General features: G+C 39.1%; 1 protein-coding gene across 1 annotated transcript in view; it reads right to left on the bottom strand.

Annotated features, from left to right (window-relative positions):
- Nucleotides 1-1,105: 1,105 nt before the first annotated feature.
- PTN (pleiotrophin) overlaps nt 1,106-21,447 on the bottom strand; it is a 79,057-nt gene continuing 58,715 nt past the window's right edge. Inside the window, exons 2-5 of the mRNA XM_004594381.3 lie at nt 17,848-17,963; nt 16,602-16,775; nt 15,554-15,715; nt 1,106-1,838 (exon numbers count right to left, since the gene is read on the bottom strand). Of these exons, the coding sequence (XP_004594438.1) occupies nt 1,783-1,838; nt 15,554-15,715; nt 16,602-16,775; nt 17,848-17,962 (507 nt within the window). The 5' untranslated portion in view covers nt 17,963 and the 3' untranslated portion in view covers nt 1,106-1,782. The remainder of the gene's footprint in view (nt 1,839-15,553; nt 15,716-16,601; nt 16,776-17,847; nt 17,964-21,447) is intronic.

Genomic DNA, 21,447 nt, shown 5'->3' with positions numbered 1-21,447 from the left:
TTCCCCCTAATGCATAACTGACTGATGACCAGTTATTTTGGCTAAATGATGCTGGCAGAGCATCTATTACCCAAACCTTTTGGAATTTGCCATCAAGAAACACAATCAAGACGCACCTCTCTTCCACCGCTTTGCACCCATCCTCATGAGCACCTTTGCCTATTAAGGTCAGCTTGTCAAAGAACTGAATTTACTATTTTCTGTTTCTGCCATTTGCACTTTACAAAGTGCTCTAATTTTTCTTAAGCACCAAGCCATAAAACGCTTGACAATTCATGTTCCTCCCCACCCTGCACAGGTGGCAGTTGGATTTGTCTTAATGGAGTAGAAATGGATCTCTTTCCACATTCCTAACTCAAGTGAAGGCAAAGATTTAGACTAAATGGCGCAATGTATAATTAAGAGCCAAGACCCTTTGAGTGCATTCATTGTAAGGCCAACATGTAATCATCTTACCCAAGATGTATTGGAACCATTGTGTCTGAAAATAGACTTAAAAATGTATCAGTAGGTTGATGTTTAATGAGTCTTATCACTCTGGGATTAGATACCTGTCATGAGAAATTCTTTGAAGCTAATCCTACCATAGTTCCTTAGACTTTATTTCTCTGCACGATGGAAGTATTAATCTTGTTTATAAAGAGTGCTTGGGAGGGAGGGAGACCAGATGCACAGTATTTGGCTCTCATGGTGTTTAACGGAGTGACCATTCTGGCTTGGCAGAAATTAAACACAAACTATTTGTGTCTATTGCTCAATTTATTTTTTCATTTTAATTTTGTTTTAATTTAATGTGTCTATTTGCAATTTATTCTGACCCTGGCTAGAAATAAGTTACCCTAAAATTATTCAGTATAGATGTATCTTATTTTTTTTTCTGTCCTAACCAAACCTAGATTACTTCAGAACTCTTGTTAAATTCACCAACATCTATTCTCACTATAAAATATAGATGAAAAATACAGAAGAAAAAATATTGTATGTGTGCCCAGGAATGCCTTCATTAGTTTATGGGATCAGTTCTCATTGCTCACAGGTTAAACAGAGGATGACAGATAACAAAAGGAGAGTCGCCATATTAAATTATTGCACACAACAGCATCTGTTTGAAGCATAACTTTGATTTATTTTCTAGTTATTTCCCCTCAGATGGAAAAATAATTTCATCATTACAACAAAGATTTCTGCCAAAATGAAAGAATTTTAGTGTTTCAACATTTCTGTTATAGGAAAAGTCACCATTTTTTATCAAGGGCATGCTCTTTCTCCACTCCTCCCATTTTGCTATTTTGTTTTAATCCATTGACAGAAAACAACATATTTTCCTCAAACAGAGTGAAGACATTTTATTGCTGCTTTGTTTAGTATATATTTGTCTGGATTGCGAAAAAAAAAAATTCTAGGCCTAACAAAAGAAGTAGTTTACCTGATCAAAATATTTAAATCGTTGCCAAAAAGGAAAAACATGTAAAAAAAAATCTTAATGGAAAATATCACATAACTTGAAAAAAAAAACTTACCTCAATTGTCTATCATTTAACATGAACTATAAGTCAACTTGCTAAATAGGATTACAGTCCTTTATTATAAGCCCCTAGTGGTACTATGGTATACATTTAAAAAATGCTACTACAAAAGGTTTCATTTCTTCTTGGCTTGTGCCTATTGGGTACTTAAGCTACAGATCATTTTGAATACAAAGCCTACAGTAGGTATAAATGTAACTGCTAATTGACTCCGTGTGTTGATGTCCTTTTCCTGGTCCACTGAAGGAAGCATGCTTTAATCCAGCATCTTCTCCTGTTTTTTGCCTTCCTTTTTCTTCTTCTTAGATTCTGCTGTGGTTTAAAAAGAGAAAAAGAAAAGAGAAAGTGTCAAATTACTGAACTCCCTTGGGAAGAGGGGAAGAAACACTTATATTATAATGTACCAAGAATGGATCATTTTGAAAAACACATCTGCATTTCTGTCTCTTGGCAGGTCTCTTGGGAAGTTGAAGAGTATGTCACTGTATATCTGAGTATAATTTTCAAGCAAATCCTTTTAAGAATAGGCAGAGAGAAGATGGCCTACGCCAGTATGAAGACGTATAAACAGCTATTACCCATTGATTAATTCCATTTTGTTAAGTAGCAAAAGCTTTGCTCAACCTCTCACTTCCCACATCCCTCCTCTGAGATTGTTTAGAAGGATTTTTTTTTACCCGAGTAAACAATTCCAGAGTGTTCCCACTCCAGGTCTGCCCTCTGCACAGACATTTGACTAGATGTTTATACAGGAAGGAGCAAGGGGAATCACATGTATTATGCACAGAGTTTTGGTTAACATAACCTTTACCCTTAGAAGAAGTCAGTAGACTGAGTCAAATTGAGTTAACACTAAGTAGACAAAACTGAGAAGGCTTACATCAAAAAACTCCATTCTTTCCAATTCTGTATGTTTACCACCTCTAATTTCCTGAAAGGAGGCTGCGGTATAAAACAGGACATTCCGGGCCCATCAGCGTGGCCTAGCGGCTAAAGTCCTCGCTTTGAATGCCCCGGGATCCCATATGGGCACCGGTTCTAATCCCGGCAGCTCCACTTCCCATCCAGCTCCCTGCTTGTGGCCTGGGAAAGCAGTTGAGGACGGCCCAATGCATTGGGACCCTGCACCCGCGTGGGAGACCCGGAAGAGGTTCCTGGTTCCCGGCTTCGGATCGGCGCGCACCGGCCCGTTGCGGCTCACTTGGGGAGTGAATCATCCGACGGAAGATCTTCCTCTCTCTGTCTCTCCTCCTCTGTATATCTGACTTTGTAATAAAATAAATCTTTAAAAAAAAAAAAAAAACAGGACATTCCTAGTTTGACTCCAAAGATTAGAATGATCCGAATCACAGGGACAACTAGTGAAATGATGCTGTTAAATATCTCTAGCTGACTTCTTTGTTTGGTCAGCAATACCAGCAGAATTTTATTAAGTACAAGCAGCAAAGCTAGACTACTCTATCTTAAATACTAGGTGTGTCGTTTTGCCATTGTGACACTTTGAAAATGTTAATTAAAATGTTTGTGTCTCCAATTGCTCACACTTTAATATGCTTATAAAAAGTATCATAACATATGATAGTAGGTAGAGAACTAATATCCAAATTAAACGAGTTGTATAAAATCCACTTAAAATAGAACATGGTAAAATATGTTGTGCCTACTCTCATTAGTGTGATAACAGGCTAAGAGCAGGAGGTCCTCTTGCTGACACTGCAAAGGTGCAGAGTATGCAACTGACTCATTGGTTTCCAAAAATGTGGACATTTTTTGCCCAAGAACATGTCTGTTCTCAGCTTTTCCTAAGTCTATCCTGAAGAGATTTGATATTCCACTCAGGCTTCGCATATTTTAACAAATTTCACCCTGAGGATGGTGAGAAGAACAGAACTTCCAAGGTAAAGGGACCTGTAACATCAATGAAGATATTCTGTTTAACCTCTAAATAATTCATAGCTTAACATTCCATGGTTCCCAATCTTTGGCTGACATTTGAAGCAAAAGTTTTGTATTCAGGGGGTATCCTCATGGAACAATCCAGGATGCCATAGAAGACTTAACTCTGATTTCTCCATCTCATTTTTCTCACATGCCCTGCTGGTGAAGCCTCAGAAATTTATGTCTCTAGATCACCATTAAAGTGGATGTTTTTTGTCAATTTTCAGATTCTCATAATCTAAGCCTGTTAAATTCACAAATTTGAATGGATGACACGCTGTTTCACATGCCTCAATTTCACAAAATCTTAAGTTATTTTAAATCCTGGACAAATATTTCACAGTTGGTTCTATTGACATTTTCTTTCCAAGACCTTGGATAGGATTTATTGACAATTCCTATAACTAATTTTTTTGCTAAAGTTTGACTGCAATGATTTTCCATCCCATTTCATGCATTCTGAAGCGTAACTAAGTAGCATCCCTTCACTGCAGCTAATTTTTGCTATGTTTGCTCTGTTGAACTCCTACCAATTTTATCATTATAAATAATGATGTAATGGTACTTTCATGAGTGAGGCATTTAAATGGTCCTTTAGGGTATAGATTATAAAAAGAGAATTTACTAGATCAGAGAATGAGTCATTAATTTTTTTTTTAATTTTAGTGGCAGAGAGATGGAGAAGCAGAAAGGGAGAGAGCATGCATTTGCTGATTCAATCCTATATGCCACAATAAGTGGGGCTAGACCAGGAGCCAGTTCAGGTTCCCCATGAGGGTAGCAGGACACAACAACTTAGACCAGCACGTACTTTCTCTTAAGGTATACAGTTGCTGGAAGCTGGAATTAGGAGTAAAGAAGTGATTCAAACAGTTACTCACATATGTGATATGGGAACCCTAACCTGTGCCTGAACAGCCAAATCTGCACACTGACCAGGCCATTTAAACGTTTTACCTGTGTACTGGAATATTTATTTTTTTGAAAGACAGTATTGCTCCAAATCATTATCAGCAATTTAGGCAAGTGTCTGTCACAGCAAGCCTGCTGTGTAAAGGTAACTAATCCAACATTCCATGTTGTATCTTTTCCACCTATTGAAAAGCACTTTGAAAATTGGATTGAAACAAGTAAACCTCTGCTTTCATGACCAACATTCGGAACACAAGGCTTGGAAGTGAGCATTAAGAAAAAGACATCAATGGGTAGATTGCTTTAAGATCTAAAATGGAGATTTTTTTCAAAGGTGATCGGTTGAAAGTTTAGGACTGGTATCTCATTTTCTTAGCAAGAGGTCTTGTTTTCATTCTTTTTTTTTTCAAATTGCCTGCTGTGCATATCAAAACCTAAGAAGGAATTTAGGAGATGAAATTGTCAAGGAGAGCCTAGATTTTAACTAAAATAAATTAGCCTCTCTTTGCTGCTGACTTAAACAAAGTGGCTTTAGATCATTAAAGCAATGGGAGGAGTTAGTGATCAGAATACAAGTAAGACCTAAGTCCTTTCCAAGGAGGAAAATCCATATTACAAGGAATGCTAAAACAATCAGAAATATACACTGCCTATTCAGAGATCAAGCGAGCCAGCTGGACTAAGTTGAAGGGAGGCAGGGTAGGGGGATTATGCCACAGGGATATTAATCGTTCACCTTTAGAAACTTGTGTCATTGCAAAACAGTAAGAACGCAATGTAAATTTGTCCAAAAGCTTGACTATCAGCAAGATCTGTTCATGCCTTGTGAATCTGTTTAAAGTAACTCACTTGTGCTTCAGGATTAGCTGTCTCCTCACACAGAAGTTATCTAATCCCTCACCCCATGCCAGCTGAGCCTGGGAGCTGTACATGAGGCTTGTGATCTGTGCATATTCAGTCCAATGGTCTTCCTGGAATCCAGGAACTGGTTAGCAGGGTCTCCTAACATGACACCATTCATTAAGACTCTATGCAGTTCAATTTAGGTAGGAGTAATGTACAGAAAGTGTCACAGTTCAGAAATAAATTTTCATCAGTTTAGTGAGGGCAGTGAGAAGAAAGCCAGGCTATTGCCAGGCTCAGGAGAGAGTACTCAGTAGACCAGCACGTGCTGCCACTATTCTGTCAGCCTCTCGGCTTCTAGAACAATGAGCACACACAGCTGTTGTGGCTTGGAAGGATCTGGGCTTGACCAGCAAAGATTCCTGTTAGTGAAAGGTGATCTGGGCCAATCCTCTACTTGCGACACTAGCATCCATATGGCTTCCGGTTCGAGTCCTGGCTGCTGTATTTCCAGTCCCGCTCCCTGATGATGCCCTGGGAAAGCAGTGGAAGGCAGCCCAAGTCCTGGAGCCCCTCTCCCCGCACTGGAACCCCAGAGGAAACCAGGCTCCTGTATCTGTCCACATGTCTCACACAGTAGTCTTCATGGCAGCTGAGTTTATTATCTTCATGTGTCTAGTGGCAATCTGTAAATAATATTTTTCTGTTTTCTGCAGAATGAAAATCAGTTTCAAAAGTGTTGTATAACACTGCAAATGCGTTTAACCGGGGTAAATACCTCCAGCCCTTGCTCTCCGTGTCAGGATAGCGGGACAGCGAGAAGTTCTTTCTTTACATCTCATCCTTTAGATTAATTAAACATATATTGTTTAACTTTCTGTGAAAGAAAAACCCCTTTCTTTGACTGCTTCTGCACCCTGAGCAACAACAAGCCTGCTCTGATTTCCCAGTAGGTTCCTGGAAGCTTTACATCATTGCAAAGTGGGTCTTCCAGGTGAGCTCCTACAGGTGAGCAGCCATCTCTCTGCCTGTTTGAAGCCAATGAATTAATGATGTGTCTTTGTGAGTCAGACCAGGACAATTAATTTGAATATAGCATTTGCTCATGGAAATCAATGTACCTCAGTTAGTTCCCTCATGAACGAAAAACTGTGCAGCGCAGTAATTTATAAAGGCAAACTAGGACACGGTTCTTGATGAGTCTCTGATCCAGGAGGGGTAAAGAAGCTCTCAGGATGACACAAGGAGTCCATAGAGCCCTCTTGGCCAGTTGCTTCACCTGCCTCTTTTGTAGATATTGAGCGAAACACTGGCTTCAGATTCAAGGACTTTGATTTTTCCTTTGCTTCACTTATATCAACAAACAGCTATCCTCTTTTCTATCTCCAAAACCAAGTTCATACACCGTCATCTCAGAAAGACCTGCACAATTACTTTCTTTGAAATACATTCTCCTACTCGCTTTATCACTTAGATCTGTTTGTTTTGCTTATTTCATTATGAGAGAGAGTGTGTGTGCAAGAGAGAATGAGAGAGCCCCTATCTGCTGAGTCTCTGTATCGGCTACAGCTAAGCGTGACCAAATCTGGGAAACCTGAGCTCCCTCAGTTTCTCTTACATGGCTGAAAAGACCCCAGATGCTTGAGTCACCCCGCTGCTGCCCAATGAGTGCATTATGGGAAAGCTGGAATCAGGCATAGAGCTGGGACACTGACTGAGTTACTCGATTATGATATGCCAGTGGCCCAGTCTGTGTTTGAACCAATGGTCCAAATGCCCAGCCCTCTGTTTAATTTTGAGAGTCACTTATTCCTGTATACTCATATTCTTATCATTACTGTTTGTTTCTTTTTGCCTTCACTGTCTATCCTTCCCCACTAGAGTGTATCAGTAGGAAGGAAGCATTTGCACTGTCCTTCCCATGTAACACGCCATGTGCTCCACAAGATCTATTAAGCTCTTAATAGATCTTGTAAATAAATGAATGAATTAGGTAGACCACCAAAAGACTCACATTTCTTCCCCCATTGTATTTATCACTTTGTGTGCTATATTGGGATTAATCCATCTGCTCTGTCCCTGCACTAAAAAAAAAAAAAATCAATTTAGGACATTCATGTATTTCTAGTGTGAGTTCTAGCATATAACATCCACTCAGTAAATATTATTAAATCAGCAAGCTGTGTTTTATAGAATTAATAGGAGGAAACACAGAATAGGAGAAGAAAAAAACAACAACAACTTCAGGTGATGAACACGATAGGGTGCAGAGGAGTAAGTGCTTGAGGAATCCTGATCCACTCAGCCACAAGTGTGGGGTTTTTGTACATGGACAAACGTCCGGGCCAGGACCACACAAAGCCCAGACAGAACAATGCGCAAGATTAGTGCTCTACCAAAGAGTCAGCATAGGGCTGAAACTCATTATCTTCCTTTGACTTAATTTATTTTTTCCAATATATGGTTTTATAGGCATAGGATTCTATATTTCTCCCCGGTCCATGTACCCCATTTTCACAATAGTATAATCTCTCAGTACAAATTATAAGCCTAACTTTCTTATATTTAAATGTGTCATGATATAGCAAGTATAGGAAAAACTACAAAAGCTTGTGTTGAACAGGCAAGAAGTAGTCAGGCATAATCCAACTGTAATTTGTCCTTGTGATCCCTCTGCTTATGACCTATTAACATTAATTGATAGTCAATCTAGCTTTTTTAACCCTCATTCTTTCAGAAGTAAAATTTGGAGTGATATTTCCCAGTATGCTAATCTCCTTGTAACGTTTGCATTCATTGTGCTCTGTGTATTAGCTGTTGCATATCAGAGGAAACGTATGATCATTGTGTCTGCGGGACTGGGTTATTTCACTAAAGCTAATGGCTTCCAGCTGAGTCCATTTTGTTGGATAGATGTACAGAGCATGTGTCTTTAATTCTGAGGAATAAGAGGACTCCCATTTTTAGTTTTAGTTACACTTTTACATCATATTACTCAATTTTCTTCCCTTTCCTATACTTGCCATGGCATAATACATTTGTATGTCAGAAGGCTAAGCACACAATGGTGAAATGAATGACTATGCTATTGAATAACTTGGGGATAACTTGAGGAGGTATCATTCCTTATGCTTCTAAATATGCATATGACAAATAAGAAATCTACTCATGGTACAAAATTTTTAAATCACCAAAAATGGGAGTGAATAACTCTCTGTTTAAGGATGCTGAATCTAACCACGTGTGAGCAGTGTACTAAGCCACACTAAAAGACACCAGACTATTCACAAATCTGAGTGTAGTTTCTATTCTACAATCATTATAATTCCACCCCAAAGGTGCTGCTGAGGGCAGCATCCGCCACAAAAAATACAACAGAAGAGACAAAATGCTCTTAAAAGTCCTCCACATTTTGCAAGCAATTTTATATGTTATTCTTTGTTTCATCTTATTGACAATGCTGTCAGGCATTCATTGTCAACTCTAACTTATGGAAGACAAAAAAAGGTGTCACTCTAGTGTGACAAGAAAGGGAATTAGATCCCTTCAAGTACTCTATGGACGAGAAATGCAATCAAAAGCACCGAAAGGAATTTTCATCAAACAGAATTAAAAAGAAAGAAAATGCTTGATCTGAAACTGAGTGTGTTTCCCTCTGATAAAAACCGGATTCTAACAAGCCTGCCCATTCTGGTCAAATTTAAGAACCCCTGCCCTGCCAGGGGTTCCAGGACAGCGTAATAGTGGGATTCTAACCGCTGCCACCCCCCCACCACCTTCGCTCAGTACCGTTTGTCTTCCTGCCTTCTTAGAAGCTCATCCATGCTGCATTGCCAGGCTTACTCCCAAAAGGTGGCAGAGCCCAGAGAGTGGAACGAAAGGTTGAGGAGCTTCTTTCATCTTTAAATGAACTAACAAAAGCATCTATTTAGTGGAAGAGAGAATTGAAAATGGTGGGAATATCACTTTACTGACCCGCTTTTCCTACTTAATAATCAGCTGCCAGAAGCTGTGTCCTGCACACAGCGGAGACCAGCACTTCAACAGTTGCCATTCTTTTGATCTTTTAAGATGAGTTGTCAAACCTAAGAGAGGGCTGGGCAACTGTCCAAAAAGAAGGGGGCAGCAAGATGGTAACACTGGTAAAAATATTTGGGAAGACATAAAAGGAACGGGGGGGGGGGGACATGGAAAATAGGGAAATTAAACAAGGATCTAGAAACAGTGCAGGGTGGACTGGCACAGATTGGTCACAAGAACAATAATATTCTCCCCCTTAGCTACCAGTCACCCAGAATATCCACCATGTTATCTCTTCTCTGTGCATTCCAGAAACATTTAAGAACAGCCTCAGGTGCTGACATAAATGTCTTTTTTTTTTCTTTTAATAAAAACAGAAGCTTCAAAAATTATTTTATTTAGGCAGTTCATATAAAAGGTAACAAGTAAATAATTTATATGTGACTATATTACAGGATCATGCAGTCTTTTGAGATAATCGTTGGACCCTACGACCTTTAGTCCCCTTTAGACTCTCAACTCACACTGAAGCCCCCACAAAAGATTCAAATCGAGCTCCCTCCTAGCTCAGCACTCGGCTAATAACTATTGCAAGTCTGCTGCCCAGGAGGCAGGATGCTCAAATAGATGGGGCTGGCCGCAAGGTCATGGCGCTACACCAGGGCCCTCCTGGAAGCCTGGCTGGTTTTGACCCTCTTCTAATTTCACAGTGAGCCCATGCTCTAGGGGACCACTGAGAAACACTAGGGCTTGGGAATCAGTTCTTTGACCTCTGAAGGGTTCTCGACCACGACCTTCATGGAACTGTCAGTATGGACTGACCTTTATTTTCAGGTTTCATCACCGTTCACAGATCAGTTATTCCTCCAGAAAATAAAATGCTGATCATTCCAAAAAGAGAGAGAAAGAGAGAGACACCAAACTCCTTCTAATGGGAACTGTCCCTTTAGAAGATTTGTCTTGGAAACTTCATCTCCCTGGAATGGGATCCACCATTCATCTAACCCAAGCAGGAAAGACCTTCTAAGCATTCCAGTTTCTTTCCTTACTATGGCAAATGCTCAGATCTCACAGCAATTATAAATCCTTTGCTTTCCCCTTCTCGTGTTAGGGGGTAGAATCTGCAAAGCCACAGGCACATTTCTTAGACAAACTTATGGGAGAATGTTCTATGTGAACTTGTGTCTAAATAAGGTACAAAGGTAGACACGGCCAACTAAAAGCAGGGCACAAACTTGTCAAGGTTGGATGTGCCTGTTTAGAGAACGGAGCTACAACATGGTTCCCAGTGCCCAATTCCTAGCAGCATGTGTCCTGAGGACAGGACAGCTTCAACAGCAGGGTTTTCCCTAGATGAGTCACATGTGGTGTGACTAGATGTTTCTCTTAGAGCTCTTGCCTTTGGCTGCATTATCACTGACCTTGCAACATCCAAGCCACATCCTCTAGTCCTTCTGGAGAATTTTTTTAACAATGTAAGATCCTCACATAAATAGTCTTAATACATGTAAGTTTAATTTTTTAATTCTTTTTCCTAAGTTACTAAAATCTGAGATATCAAAATCACTCATCCACTGATTCATCCTGGCTACACTCTGGTGATAATTTAGCAAACTGTAGCCAAGCAAGGAGCCTTCCCCCCAATTCTGCCTCCATCCCCAGGAAAACTTACTCCATACTGGCAGCATTCACTTCTCATGTCTACAGGAGCATAACACTGTTCTCTCTTCCTCTGGACATACCATGCGGAAGTAGATCACTCAAAGCTCTCCTGAGATGAAGTGGGATTCCCTAGATATCCAGTGTCTTTGAATTTGTGTTCCTTGATGGCCAGTACCATTGAACTTGAGGACTGGTACTAGAGAGGAGAGTTTGGACAGTTCTGACACGAACAAAAGGCTTGCTTCTCTGCCTCTGGAGGCAGTACTGCTCAACAGGCCTGAGAGGAACTGCAAGGCAGTTTTAAATCAAAGTGACTGGAGTATTTAGTCGTTTGCTAGCATTTAGATGACAAATTCAGATATTAAATCTCCCGCTGGTTCCTAATCAAATATTTTTTTATGTGTGTTAGCCTTATTATTAGTGTTCAAGTCATGAAGATATCTTCTAGTTTCCCTCAATTTAATGCTACCCTTTTCAACTTCCATTTTAAATTTGAAAGGCTGTGATTTCCAACCTGAAAATAAAACTGTTCATGTTAATCTTCCACCAATTATCAAAATAAAATAGATCAGAAAGTAAGCAAAGCAGCTTTCCAAAACCAACATGGGACACACAAACAAAACTGCTTGATCATGTGTTTGGTAAGAAGTAAATCAGGTTAAGCAGTCAGAGACTAGATTGTTTGAAGTAGCTCTATGTCAACAATTACTAATATTCCCCAAGGTCACAATACTCTAAAGCCATTTATTTAAGAGTCTAGCAACTATGTGAAAACCCTTTCTTACAGTTCTCATGTTCCCCCAAAGGCAGCAAAGCAATACACAAAGAGGACAAACCTGGAACGGAGTCTACCTCTACAAAACAGGAGGAACACGAGTGTGTGGTTTGCACTCATTTATTCCATGAGGGTTTGATCAGATCATAGCCAAGATCCCAAAAGGACTACTTTCTAATGACTGTATACAGAAAAATATATTCAAAATTACCAGACTTTCCTGAGTTTACAACACAAAGACCCACTCTGGGACAGTTGCAAAGACAGTCTTTCACAGCAGTACAAGTTTGAATTTGAATCCCAGCTTTCTCCATTTAGAAATGGAGAGCCCTCCAGCAAGTTACTCAGCTTCTGGAGCCCATGTTTGTCATATGTAGTATAGGATACATAAAATTTACATGTGCAATTGCTTCAAGACTTAGATGAAATTGAAGACTCCTCTGTGCCCGGTCCAAAATGCACACACTCCCAACATCTCTCTATAGTCTTACCACAGACCAAGTTAACAGCAAGTTAACTTCCTGGAAGCAGAAAACAATCCAAGTTCTATCAATTGGAGAAAAGTTCAGTGACATGACTTCTTTGCTGCCGTGTCCACCAACGCTGGGTATATTTTATGTGCAAACCCTTTTTTCAGTTTAGCATTTTTATACCCTTCAAATGTTTTTCAGTATCTACTATTTGCTACTGCCTTTTGGAGACCCAACGGATACATAGAGAGCCAAATGGCCAGCTTTCTGTCCTCCTGAGGTTTATATTCTGTGGGATGTCTCCCAGAACAGTTTTAGAAAGAGTGGTGATAGAATATGTCTTCTCCCATTAGGTTTGTCACTGTTGAGTTTCATCTGGTTCCAATAAAACTCATAGAACCTAATTATGACAAGGACTGTATCAGACAGTATCTGTTAGAAATCTAAAGCAAAAAGAAAAACAAAACCCTAAAGCAACACGACACATATGAGTAGATGTAGAATAAAGCAGAATGATACTTGGCTTGTATTTTATTAGTATTTGTTTTTCCATTAGAAAAATGAGCTAACTTGAGGTAAGACATTCCCAAAGAGAAAATTATAACACAACTTAAGAAAAAAATACAAAGAGATATATTATGCCTGTCATGTATGTCACTCATTACCTTCCATCTAGACTGTGAAAAACATTTTGTGGACCATGCACATTGTCTATTAAGAAATCTCACTGATGTGGATCTTTGTCCTGGCAGTTAAGAAACCAGTGCACATACTGGAGTAAATGGGCTTGAGTCCTGCTTTGGCTCTTCTTCCAGCCTCCTGTAAATACCAATTCCAGAAGGCAGTAGTGACAGCTCATCCAGTTGGCTTCCTGCCATCCATGTGTGAGTTACATTAGATAACTGACTACCTGTTCTGGCTCCAGTCAAACCCCAGTCACAGCAGGCATGTGGAGAGTAAATTTCTCTTTCCCTCCTACCCTCTCCTTCAAACAAATAAATGCATAAAGCAGAAAATCTTCTTCCTGACATATCTCTCTGACTCAACCATTGACTGATTATTCTTTTGCAGCATATCTGATACCAAAACAGCTTTTGCAAAAGGATCCACTGTTGGGAGGGGAAAGGTTGGTTAGTTTTAAGAGAGTTTTAATTATGCACAAATAGAAAGTCGTATTTTAATGGATTTTAAGATGCATAGCCAGTAGTCTCAAACACAGGGCTCAGTCAGGATAAGCCCACTTTTAATTAATTCTAGACTTTAATTCGTTAATATGTATGAAAATTACAGAATGTCTATCCACTTGAAATATATCACTTTTTCAAGCTGAAATCTGGAAACAAAATTGTAACCTCCATCAATATCACTACATGGAAAAATTTAAAAGGTAAAGTAACTATCAGTTCAGTTAGAGGAAATATTTCATTTAATGGATTTACCAAACATCCTAAAAGTTCTTTCTGAATCGTGTTCACTGCTATGCCCCAGGTAGTTCCCACGTTTCAACGTTTCTTTATTCACCAGACCTCCATTTCTCCACCCGAACACATTCCCACCTTTACTCCCTGTTAAATTAAGATGCAATTTCTCTCCCCTGTAGAAGAGAACAAGAACAGCATGCATGGATGTGTACATGTGTGTTTGCCTGTGTGAACCTTCATGTACATGCCTGTGTGTGGGTAATCTAGCCGTTGATTCCAATAGTGGAACATGAAGTATCAATTGAAACCGAAACTTCTTACAGGGCACTTCCCTTTCTAAAACTAACGGTGGTCATTTAGGTCAACTATGTTATATCTGGGCACTGGAATTTTTATGTTTTTGTAAGAAAATTTGTAAGAAAACTTTTATTGTAGCCCAGGTTAAGGCCTACCATGCTAAAATATGCAGAGTTCCTCAATTTTTCCTTGCTATATAAATATTTGCTTCTATAGTTGGCTAAAAATAAATTAATATGAAAACTGTATCTCTGAGTTGTTCTGTTTGGGGGAAATATTTACTTAGAAGATTTGACTGCTGACTTTGATTAGACCTAAGTGGTGGTCTTTGGCCAAGGGACATTGATGGAGATGGCAGAAGTACTCACTGCATTAACCCCAACCCTGATCATAAACAGGAAATAAACACTGCAGCAGCTGGGAATTTAGTAATCTGGAAAGGGCAGCCTGAACGCTAGATTCACTGTCTACAATTCTAGGCTGTATCTACACATCTTGAAGTCATAAGTTTCTACTTCTGTGGACAATTCCATCATAGGCTAAGAGGTTTGCTGGAGACACAGAAACTTCTGATCACCAGCAACAAACCAGTCAATCCTTCCAAATTTCTGGGGCTCTTCCCCTCACTCCTGTTTTCCCTTATTCTAAGTATTTGTTACATGGTCTCTTCTCTGAGTTTCTGCTTACAACCACTTCGGGCATGTGTATGAGTTGCCAAGACAATTGGAGGGTCCAAATATGAGTTGGGGACAAAAGACTTTAGAGTTCACTGAAGCCCACTAGGTAAGTTTGTTGAAGTTTTCATAACAACAAAATAGTGTTTTCTCAAAGTTCTGAGCTGTCAGTATAAACAGGGTTGTTTTCTTCTAAGAACTCCCTGCATGGTTTGTGGCTGATTATCCCCCTCCCATTTTTTTTCCACATCATTCTCCTTCTGTGTGTGTCTGTGTCCTAATTGTTTCTTCTTTTAAGAAAACCAGTGATGTCGGATTGGGTTCCATTTTTATTTAATTTCCTATCCCCAAATGCAGTCACATTCTGAGGTCCAAAAGTTAGGACTTTGACATATCACCTTTTGGGGGGAAGGGACACAATTTATCCCAGAGCACCCAGAAAAATCGTACTTCAAAGCTTTCTTTCCTCAGTTGGGATTCCATTTATTGGAAACCATGGCCATCAAATTTGCTTTGGGTTTATTTTACATAGCTGAGAGCAGAAACAGACTTTCGGAGTAAGATAACTCTGTATATATTTTTTTTAAGTCTGTCACTTAAATGTAGTTTATACATTAAAACAGCTCAAAGAATATATAATGTCTCCCCAAAAAGTATGTAAAATACAGAAGTTCTCAAGTTGTACAATGGAGAAATGGAAATTTGCATTAATTTTTCTGATTTTATGAAAACTTCTTACATTTTTTGTTTCAGGATGTGATGCTGTTGTAGATTTTAGAACATATGGTCACCGTACAACCATAGCCTTAACTGGCCTGTTTTGCTAAAATATAGTGTCAATTTCCCTAATTACACATACGACTTTAGCTTTAATTCACAAATTATTTATGGGTAAGTATTTTTGTGAATGTCTAACCTACAGAACCTTTTCAATCACTTTCTAGATTTTCATATGTGAAGATCTTGCTTGATTTCATTAATTCATTAAAATTAAGCTGTAAAGGCAAGGACCTACCTTGAGGCTTGGGCTTGGTCAGTTTGCCACAGGGTTTGGAGATGGTGACTGTCTTCTGGCATTCAGCATTGTGGAGAGCTCGCTTCAGACTTCCAGTTCTGGTCTTCAGGGCCGTGTTCAGATCACATTCTCCCCAGGCCTGGAACTGGTATTTGCACTCCGCTAGAAACAGAATAGGAGAAACGGAAATGCTTGAAAGATTCAATTGTGGTACCATGAAAACTAAAGCACGTTTGCGTTTCACTCAAACTGAAATAATTGTAATTTCCATTGCAGTCAGAAGCTGTGCAGAGAGTTTGCAAACACTTTTTTCTCCTTGTTTTTCACAATAAGCTAGAGACCACCAGGTTCATGCAGGTCCCTCCCATGCATGGCAAGGGCAGCACTTGGGCCATCCTGTATGGCCTTCCCAGGCCATTAGCAGGGAGCTGAATTGAAAGTGGAGTAGGGAGTCACTGGGACAAGATCGATCGGGTGACCATTTGGGATGCCTGAGTTACAGGCAGCGCCTTCTGCTTCATCGCATGAGCCCCAGTGCTGTGGATTTTTATCACATGAAAGGAAAGAAGAAGGGAGGGAAGGAAATAACAGACCAATGGGCATTGTTAGGGGGCAGCATATTTTTTCTTCTTATAGGTAAAGTATAGGTTCTCAAGCCAGGAATAATTTTGACTCCTAATGGATATTTGATCATAAATATCTGGGGACAGGTAGTTTTCATAACTGGCAGAGGTGGAGATATTATTGGACGATGGTGAATAGAAGCCAGTAATGGTTCTTACAATAGCATAGCTAGCTTACAATACAATATAACATAATACGATAACATTATCTCACAATATATAAGGCAGTCTCCACAACAATGAAAATCACCTGATCAAAATGTCTTTATCACTGCAAGTTGAGAAGCCCTAGAATTAGGCAAAAAGCCTGAACACTGGTGTTTTACAATTGATCCATCAATGTGAAGAATACTTGACCTTGAAAGTATTCTAGAAGTATCTCAGACTAAAAGGTTAAAAGAATGGGATGACAAGGAGAGACTTACCACCAAATTGCTTTTTCCAGTTGCAGGGGATCTTACATCTCTGGGTCTTCATGGTTTGCTTGCACTCAGCTCCTGTGCGAGTACCCTCTCGGGTGCCCAGCCCACAGTCTCCACTGGTGGGTACACATACACTCCACTGCCATTCTCCACAGTCAGACTTCTTTACTTTTTTTTCTAGAAAAAAATGTAATCAAAATTCATAAAATTCTAACTCTGAGATTTAAGTTCACTCTTGAGTGTGCTAATTGCAGGACTCTGTCTATCTCCCTCCCTCTCTCTTGATTATCCTGAAAGTAGTAGAACTATGACAGATATTAGACAAATCAGTTAAGCCTGAAAAATGACAGCAACACTCAATTTCTTCTTTTTTTAAAGATTTATTATTATTGGAAAGCCGGATATACAGAGAGGAGGAGAGACAAAGAGGAAGATCTTCCGTCCAATAATTCACTCCCCAAGTGAGCCGCAACGGACCGGTGCGCGCCAATCCGATGCCAGGAACCAGGAACCTCTTCCAGGTCTCCCACGCTGGTGCAGGGTCCCAAAGCTTTGGGCCGTCCTCGACTGCCTTCCCAGGCCACAAGCAGGGAGCTGGATGGGTAGTGGAGCTGCCGGGATTAGAACAGGCACCCATATGGGATCCCGGGGCGTGTTCCAGGCGAGGACTTTAGCCGCTAGGCCACGCTGCCGGGGCCCAGGAACACTCAATTTCAAAATAATCAGCTTAGCCTTTTATAACATTTCTTTTAAAAATGTCTTCAAATTTCCATTTATTTGAAAATGAGATTATATGTAATATATGCATTATACACATATATCTTCAATCAATTGGAACACACCCTAAATATCTTCAGTAGCTAAAAATTGCCGAGTCCAAAATTGGAATCCCAAACCTCTATCCAGGTCCCCCACATGGGTGTGGGAGCTCAAATAATTGATCCATCACCTATCCCATCGCTCTGATATGGACACAGATGTCATAGCTGCTATGCTAAACATCCCATTGGGTTTAACTAATATTGATACTTCCTTCAGAGAAGCACATGGTTGCTGAGCCAAATGCAAGACAGAGTAGCCATCATATGGTCAGCTCCCCTTAGATCTAGGGGAAATAAGCAAGGATACCTTTCATGTTTCTCTCAGTAACAGAGGAAAATAATAAAAGTAGTCGGAACAAGGGGCAAGGAGTCGGGGGACGATGGCGTTCATCAGGGGAGAATCTCATCTTCATCACTCCGCTGCTTACCTGGTTTCTCTTTCTTCCCTGCTTCAGCCGTGTCCACAGCTGCCAAAATGAAAATGAACGCCAAGAAGGCAACTGCAAATCTTCGACGCTGTTGCTGGTAATGTTGGGACTGCATGCTAGGAATAAACAGAGAAAGAGAAGAACGTGATAATGACCTAATCGAAGGAGAAGAAACTTATGGGAACTCTTTGATGAAGGACTCTACTTTCCAATTCTAAAATGTTAAGATTTTGTCAAGATTTATATCAATGATCTTGGAATGTTTTCTTTTCTGCCCAACAATCTATGAAATAAGCATTCTGCAATCAATCACACTCACTATGTTATCCACTTAGGATTTTATGACTTTTTGGTAGGTATGCCTCTGGAATCATGGAAATGAAAGAAGTCTGAAGGCATATATTAGAACGAACAAACTCTCCCAGTGAGTCTGGATGATAGCATCACTTGGTAACACCAGTGACTACAGCCATCTTCAGAACGCCTGGACATGAAGCATAAATTGGACAAATATGTGATTGCTGCTTGTTTTCAGATAAATTGATTCTAACATCTCCGATGGTGTTATCACTTTCCATGATCATACCATAATCTTATTGATTAATCAAAGAACGGAGCATGGAAGCAAAGCCAGCACATCTATAATACATGTCAGCCACGCCAATAAACTCAACACGCACTAAATATTCTCCAAGTTCTAAAACAGTGAAGATTCTTCTTTTTCGTGGGATCTCTCTCTCTCTCTCTCATATCAGGTGTATTAATAATGATTTATGTTTCATGTTAAAATAATGACCTATGTTCATTCATTTTGTCAAGTTTTTCCAATAGTTATAATAGAGATTTTTACATTCTTTTCGGTGTGACTTTTTTTCACTCATATCACAGTTAAGATCTAGAATTTGCTTTTCTGATTCAAAAATAGCTATGAATCAATCCCTTCATTAGAAAGTTGTCTCCACAATTGTAGTATTGAAAATGCTCTTCCTTATCAATGTGTTTTTTAATTGAAAACTCTAGATTCCATTATATGGTTGAATCATACTTGTCCAATATTTTGGTCATTTGATCTTTCCATTGAGTGACAAGCACCAACTATCTAATGGCCATCTCCATTGCTCTGTGTGGCCTTGTCCTGGATGAGCAATTCTTCCTCCTGATCCTGAATTTTTGTCCTTTTACTTTACTGATGATTTCAGAGAAGAGTTAGTATTGGTCCTGAGACTTTGCCTAGATTGTTCACTGCACTTGCACAGCTGGAGTAGCCAGCCCAAACTGCTTGATTTGGAGGATTTGTCAGTTTTCTGAGAAGAGCACACGAGTGAATTTGTACTATTCTGCCTTACTACGATACTTTCAGATATTATTTAAAATTGCTACCTGTGAATCAAACTGGAATGAGGCCTTCTTGCTTTTCCTAAGGGCTGTCTGATGTGACAGTCAAAAGACGTAGATTTGAGTTTTGTTAGAGGACAAATGAACATTTTAATTCATAACACGTTTTTTAAAAGTTGTTAATATAAAGATAACAGGCTTTATTTCCTAGGTACTGTTTCACAAAGACTACTATCCTTGCCTCAATCCTATGCTTCTCCCTTATCCTTCCCCTTGCTCCCTTCCCACTGTCAATGTTTGCAAAGACGTAACATTAATTCGCTCTATACCCATAGGTTTAATTTGCCACTAATTATCAAGTAAAAAGTAGTAAGGCCACAGTGGCACTAGCATATAAACACAGGATAAATGATGACAATCACATTCCAGAGTAACAATTTTATTTGTACATATTTTGTGAACTGTATATTTTAAGTGGCACATATAAGAGAAAACGTGATATTTGCCTTTTTGAACTGGCTATTTCACTAAGCATAATGGTTTCCAGTTGTATCCACTTTGTTGCGAAAGACAGGATATCATTAGTATCTCATGGTGTATATTATGACATTTTTCTTAATCCAGTTTTCAGCCATAGACATCTGGGTTGATTCCATATCTGAGCTTTTGTGACTTGAGTTGCAATACATGTAGGGTTACAAATAACTCTGTCATATACTGATGTCGTTTTGTCCAGGAATCCCAGGAGTGGGGTGGCTGGGTCTAATAGTATATGCATATTTTTATTTCTGAGGAATCACCATATAGTCTTCCATAGTAATTGCCAATAAGTTGCAAAACCTTTTTGCTTTATTGTTTATTATGGCTTATCTTTTAAAGTGAACAATTTAAACATTTTGCCATATTCATTTCATATGTTTATACATATGTATATATGCACCATATTTTCTTGAAATGTTGATATTAATATCATAAAGGGAAACATTCATGATAACAATTTATTTCCAAGTTAGAATCTAGTTTCATGTTTGACAATTACCTACAAATTTGTGAAGTGTTTGGAATATTCTTCATGAAGTAACTGTGACAACTTGGAAATCTCTCTGTGAAAGTATGACTCTTCAGAGAAATTCTAGATGAACAAAAAATGATACTACCTAGTGTTACATCCAGCAGAAACAGAGATAAAAAATGGCTCAGAGCCCATAGGGCAAGCATGGTGTTTGGACAGGAATGTAAACAATTTTATCCTGTATAAACAACACAAAACACACACACACACACACGAGGGTGATACTGTCTATCCTTGGCAATTTGTAGCCTCTGCATTTATCATTTTATATAACTGAACTCTTAATTTTATTTTTATTTCCCCACAGATTTGTCTTAGTCAAACTGCATTTACTTATTTCAAACAACAACAACAAAAAAAACAGCCTCACAGGGATGCAGTGCATCTGTACTTCCAGATCAAAGATGGACCACTATTGAAACTATTACCTGTATCTTGACAATGGGAGGCTGGACTCTCTGCCATTGTCCATGCCCGCAATGATGAACATGTGACTGTTCATGAAGAGCTATGCTGTAGTAATATTATAGAGAGGGGACAGGGAAAATTAAAAATAAATAAATAAATAAAAATAAGCCTCATAGGTCAAAATTTTCTATTCATACACTTTTCTTTTAATTTCTAGACTGGTTTAATAAGCTGAAACATCAGCTACGTGGAACCAAAGGAAGGTTGGAATTGAAAAGGTAGTTAGTTGTAGAATAGAAATGTTCTGTTTCTGACATTAATTCTGAGACACTCTAAATACTAAGTGGATAAATGGTGAATTCCAGCTACTAATTTTCTAGAAAATAAAAAGGCAAACAAGTCCACATTTACAGGGATCTACCACGTAAAATATGTGATCTGTACTAGTTTTGAGTTGGAAAGTGTCTTCCTCCTTGTCAACTTATCTTCTCCACCCTCCAATTTTTCCTGTCATTCTGATTCAGCCAATATTCTGTTGGCTAGAATTAGAAAATGAATACAAGTTATTAAAAAAAAGAGAGAGTAAGGGAGTTTAAAAATGAAATGATCAGTGTTACCAAAAATTTCAAGTGTATCCAGACAATGTCCAATTACTCTGCAAGTGCCTTGATGTTGTAACAAATAGTTGAGTAACTAGTTTACCAGAAGCAACAGTTTCTTTCGTCAATTGAAGGCAAGGGCTCTTCTCGTATACGGTGTAACCTTCCTTGTTTGTCAATCAATCT

Source organism: Ochotona princeps, chromosome 25, assembly GCF_030435755.1.
Source record: "Ochotona princeps isolate mOchPri1 chromosome 25, mOchPri1.hap1, whole genome shotgun sequence".
NCBI lineage: Eukaryota > Metazoa > Chordata > Mammalia > Lagomorpha > Ochotonidae > Ochotona > Ochotona princeps.
Note: the sequence above shows the minus strand (reverse complement) of the source record. Positions and strands in the feature narration are given on the sequence as shown.